Raw genomic sequence first — 5,821 nt, forward strand, 5'->3', positions numbered from 1 at the left:
CTTATAAAACAAAATAAGGTTAGACAAAATATCCATGATTTGAAAAAAGAAAGTTATATTTAAATGCGAAATCATCTGACTTTTAAGCTTCCTCGAGAACTTATTGACTTATGAATCAAACATTTAGCAAGACTAAATGGAGCATCAAGAATTTAAGTGGGTTATTTATTATTATTTTTTTTTTGGTAAACTGATTTTCAATTAGAAGGGGGGCAAGCAAAAGCCAAGACATCCTGATTACAGACTTCAAGAAGCCAAGGAGTGGAAAGCGGCCAAAGAGTCCTACTTGCCACGGACTGGGCCTTCCAAGCTAGATTATCGGCTACAAAATTAGCCCATCTAGAAACAAACTGAACCGACCAAGACGGTTCCAGCGACAAAAATGGCAGATGTCCTCAACCACACGATGAGCATCCAAAGCCACAGGGAGAAAGGGGTCATCAAAGCAGTGAATCAAGGTCTTGGAATCACTCTCAAAAACCACGTTCTTCAAGGAGACAGAACTTGCCCAAATTATAGCATCCCTGAGCGCCATCGCCTCACCAGCAATAATGGAAGAAGGGGCAGAAGGAAAAGAGGCTGCGAACAAGCAGGAACCAGAAGAGTCTCTCAACACGAACCCTATACCAGCGCGATCTTCATCTGCAGACAATGAAAAATCAACATTGATTTTGAAGAAAGGCTCTGCCGGTGGAGACCAAGCCCTAATCACCTTCTCTGATGGAACATCAGGCAAACTCAGAGCATCACAGAACTCCTGATAAGCCTTCCAAGAAGCTTCGATGATTTTCTTAGGGTTCCAAGATACACCATTGAAACAAAGATCGTTCCTTGCCTTCCAGAAGAACCAGCATGTGAAAGCAAACCGACCGAAAATCTCTTTGCTCATCTTCGAATCAAGGAATTGAAATTTGTTCCAATTATTCAAGATCTGGATCAAGGAAGCCTGAGGTTGGGATTCGGTGATTCCTAACAAACCCATTCCAAACCAGACAGCTCGAGACAAGTCGCATTCAAAGAGCAGATGATCGATTGGAAGCAATTGTGAGAAACTATGTTCGTTAAGAAAATGTAATGGAATATGTAAAGCTAATTTCAAATTCCCTTCTTGTTATTATCAATATTTACTTTTTTCTTTCTCCTTTGAAAATCATAATATGAATTTAAACATGAATATGAGGTGGTAGGGATGAACCTTATCCCTAAATAAAAAATATACAAATATATGCAACATATGCCCTTCTTGACAGGAAAAGAAAAGGCTGACAATATATGGTAGGCACTTGTGTTGTACATAATATAAAAAAATGGAAGCAAAGAAATCAAAGCAGTTGAAGGAACTGAATGTAATAAAAAATAACATATAACTCGGTACAGCACAAATTAATAGAAGACGACATATAACTCAGTAGGGCAAAATATTTTAAACGAAACTTACCAACCTAAGAATGAGAGAATGATTTCATCACCATTAAGGAATAAAAAGTATAAGCTTTGCAAGTTGCAACTAAGGAAACTAATAAACTCTAAGCTACTTCTTGATGTTTAATGTCTCTTGGAAGTGCAGGGTTCATTAAACAAGCTACTAAAGAACCGATTCAGGCTCTATTAACATAGAAGCTTGTCATCGATGTAGAATTTCTTGATATGAAGACCATATTACCAAACATATGTTTTTTTTTCCATTACCATATTAAAAATTTGCTGTTTGCTATTTGCTAATAGAAGTCCCCTAATTGCTTTCTTCCAAAGATTATGTCTCACTCACAACGTTTTTCAGCTGTGCAGACTAGTCTCCCGGCTACATCTGGTCTATGTAAGATCTTTCTCAACGGGAAGTTGGTCATCACAACGATCTTGGAAGTAGGGCCTTAACTTCCGTGAGGTTACCAACAAGGCCAAAGCTTGCTCGTCAATGTTTGAGTACCTTGTTTCTGCATCAATGAGTATGTGGCTCACATAATAGAACATATTTTTTGTTGTATCCCTCTTAACCAAGATTGCACTTACCACAACTGGTGAGATGGCTAGCTAAACAATGAGACTCTCGCCAGGTGAAGGACAAGCCAATACTCGGGTTGTCCCCAGAGTCCTTTTGAACTCGTCGAATGCTATCTGGCATTCTTCGGTCCATATGTTTTCTTCTTTCTATGAAGTGGCTTTCAGAGCTTTAAAAAATGAATTGCATTTTTCTCCTGCCCGGGAGATGAAGCTATTTAGTGCAGCCACTCTCCCGATTAGGCATTGGATATCTTTTATCATCCTTGGGGGCTACATTTATGCCAAGGCTTTGATCTTTTCAAGGTTCTCTCTGATCCCTCTTTGAGATACCCTAAACCTGAGGAACTTCCCGGATGATACCCCAAATGCACACTTTTCTGGGTTTAGCCACATTTGGTAGGTTCGCAACATGTCGAGTGCTTCTTCTAAGTTTGTCAAATGTGTCGCTCGAACCAAGCTTTTCACGAGCATGTCATCGACGTATACCTCCATGTTTTTCCTGATCTGATCTCTGAAGATCTTGTTCACAACCCTTTGGTAGGTTGCCCCTGCATTTTTTAACCCAAACGGCATCACCCGGTGGTAGTAGCTCTCCCTATCAATCATAAATTAAGTGTGCCTCTCATCGTCCCAGTTCATCAATATTTGGTTATACCCCGAGTAAGTGTCCATGAAACTGAGTACTTTGTGACCTGCGGTTGCGACGATTAGTACATCTATCCAGGGTAATTGGTTGTAGTCTTTCGGTCAAGCTTTGTTGAGGTCAGTGTAATCAATGCACATTCTCCATTTCTTGTTTTCTTTTTTGATCATTATGCTGTTAGCCAGCTAGGGTGGGCACTCGATTAGTTCAATGAAGCCCAATCGTTCTAGTTCATCCACTTCTACTCGAATTGCTTCATGCTTTTCCAATGAAATTTTTTGTCTCTTTTGGATGACCAGGATTGCATCCTTCTAAATCAATAGTTTGTGTTCAACTACCCTCCTATCAATCCAGAGCATAAATTTTATTGACCAAGGGAAAATGTCTAAGTTATCCCTCAAAAACTCAATCAACTTTTTTTGAAAAGTTCAGGTTGTTCTAACCTGATCATCGTCCGACATTCTGGATACTTAGGGTGTAATTGGATTCTTTCTAGCTTCTCTACCAGTTCGGCCCTCTGCATGTTTTCCTCATCCCAGTCATCTCAAACTTCGATGGTAAGTGCACTTCTTGATCCTTCAGATTTCCGCCTTTTCTTCAGGTAGTTGACATAAAATTGTCAGGACATAGACTGATTGGATTTGCATTCTCCTACTCCCGCCTCTCGTCGGGAACTTGAGCTTCATGTGTCCGGGTGAGACTATCGCTTCTAAGATGTTAAGCGTCAGCCGCTCGAGTATCACATTGTACGCTGACAAGTCTCGTACTACCATGAAGTTTGCCCGAACCGATGCATCCTTGGGTGAGGTCTTGATCCTTAGATCAAGCTGAATTGTTCCCTCTGCTATGGCCGAAGACCATATGAACCCATACAGGGGGGGTTGCGCAAGGAGTCATCATTTCATCTTCCAGTTTTAACCTCTTGAATGCCTCAAATGACAGCAAGTCGACTAAAGACCGGTGTCTACTAAGACGCGGTGGACTTCCCGGTTGGCCAACCTTAGCTTTATGATGATTATGTTGTCATGAGGAGTGCTATCCCATCCAGATCTTTGTCAGTGAAGGTGATTGGCTCGGGACAAGATTGGTTCCTTCTTTTCTTCGGCAAGTGCACGGCCTCCACAAATCGGGCTTTTTGCTTTGCTTTCTTGATCGACACAACAATAGTTCCCCCTAACACCACATACATGGGAGTCTCTTCCCGATCTTTCCCTTCTCGGATTTTTTTCGTTGTTTTGCTTGGACTCAACGATCGGGGTCTTTTCAGGTTGTTGGGTGACTTGAGTGTGTCCCGAGCCTTCAATGAACTGACCAAGTTTGCCTTATTGTATTAATTTCTCTATTTTTGGATCTGAGACTTCGACAGTCGTCTGTGTGGTGGCCATAGTCCTTAGGGAAATGACAATACTTACTCATGTCTTGATCCTCCGGTTGGGAGTGTAGCTTCCTGAGCCATTTCAAGGACTTCTGATCTCAAATTCACATGAGGATTTTCGAAGGCTTGGTGTTGAGAGGGGTGTATCCTTTTCGGCCTGAGTCTCTTCTCGATTTTCCTTTAGTCCCTTTTTCCCGAGCGTTGGAGTGATCGTCTCTCTCACGGTCTGGCTTGCGGTCTTTGTTGGCTTTTACTTGGGCGTTGATTACCTCGTACAAGCTTGCTTGTTTATGGCACTTGTGAAGCAATGTTTCGTAAGTTTTTTGTTTATCCAACAGCAGGACCTCTAGGAGTCTCTTGTGCGTGATGCCACTCCATAGGGCGCTATACGCTACTTGATCGTCCAATTCTTTGATACCTCATCAAAGCGCTTCAGATAGTCCTGAATGGACTTGTTCTTGCCTTGCCTGATGGCGAATAGGCTATCAGATGTCTTCTTGTTGCCATCGCACTCCTGAACCTGGCTATAAATTTTCTGGCCAAGTCTCTGAAGTTGTTGATGGAGCTGGGCTTCAAACTACTGAACCATTTAATTGTCGGTCCCTTCAGAGATGCCAAGAAAGTACGATTGAGTAACTCATCTTCGCAACCTAGGACGGTCATGACGGACTTAAAGTAACTTATGTGTTCTTTCGGGTTAGTTTTTCCTTCAAACGAAGTGAATGTTGGCATAATAAAGTTGACGGGGATTGGCATGTTCATTATTTCGTCTGAGAAAGGTTCCCGATCGACCACATAGAAGTCCTCATCATGATTCGGGTCTTCTAATTTCCTTTCAACCTCTGCTACCCCTCCTTCGCAATCAATTCTGGCCCAACCGGTTCTGCCCAGATGACCCTGTACTTGCCTGAGCTGAACGCTATCAGGGGATTGATGTTCTCATTTTTTATCTGGTTTTCGTGGAGCAAGACTCATTTGAGGGTCCTTATGGATGACTCTCTCCCTCTTGGTCAACCTAATTCATTGGGGGGGGGGAAATTTTTGGGTTTGCCTGAGGTGTGAGAGTCGATTGAAGGCACTGACCCTCGTACCTTCTCCAGGTCTTCTATCTGCTTGGGTGTCACGCCCCTTATTCCTTTGATCATTAGCCGGGATTGTGTTCGGTGACCGGCTACCCCTTGTCGCTCGGGTAGCTCGTTGCAATCTCCCCATTTGGGTGTTGTGTGGGGGTCCTTGAGGGATTCCTACCTGGTGCATTAGCCCACGTAACACTCTCTGTAGCTCGTGCATTTGGTGTTGCATCTCTCTCCGAATCTCGTTCAAATCTGCGGCGGTAGCTGGCCCTTGGGATTGCGCTGACGTACCCTCCCTAAAAGGGTTTGGGACTGCTCGAGTGTCATCCCAAGTGGTACGCTGACCTCCATCATCTTGAGAGTTTTGTCCACCATTTAGATTTTGATCGTTTAGGTTTTGATTCCTTGCAACCGGATTTCGCCGAGTAGCTCGTCCGTCATTGCTCGTTCGCTTTGTCATGACTTGTTTTTCTTTCCCACAGACGGCACTAAAGATTGTTGCGTCTTATATCTGATCCATGTCCCGACTTGTAGAAGAATGAATATTGCAAAAAAAGTTAAACCTGGGCTGGCTAGGATGCCAGGTAACCGTCTCTGATGGCTAAGTCAGTCGGGATCAGACTAGGATTTAGAGCAAGGTCTGCTCAGAGATGATCCAGAAAAAGTTTGTGTCATTACCGAAGGATTGGAACTTTGTTAAATAATGTGTTGGTTACCTTTCTTAGAATC

General features: G+C 42.9%; 1 protein-coding gene across 1 annotated transcript; it reads right to left on the minus strand.

Annotated features, from left to right (window-relative positions):
* Window positions 1-322: 322 nt before the first annotated feature.
* Window positions 323-889, minus strand: LOC149016687 (uncharacterized). The gene has a single exon (XM_089156803.1). The coding sequence runs from the start codon at window positions 887-889 to the stop codon at window positions 323-325; it is 567 nt and encodes a 188-aa protein (XP_089012929.1).
* Between the last annotated feature and the right edge of the window lie 4,932 nt (window positions 890-5,821).

The sequence above is a fragment of the Hakea prostrata genome, chromosome 5 (assembly GCF_041222555.1).
Source record: "Hakea prostrata isolate BN-2017 chromosome 5, UWA_Hpros_2, whole genome shotgun sequence".
Classification (NCBI taxonomy): domain Eukaryota; kingdom Viridiplantae; phylum Streptophyta; class Magnoliopsida; order Proteales; family Proteaceae; genus Hakea; species Hakea prostrata.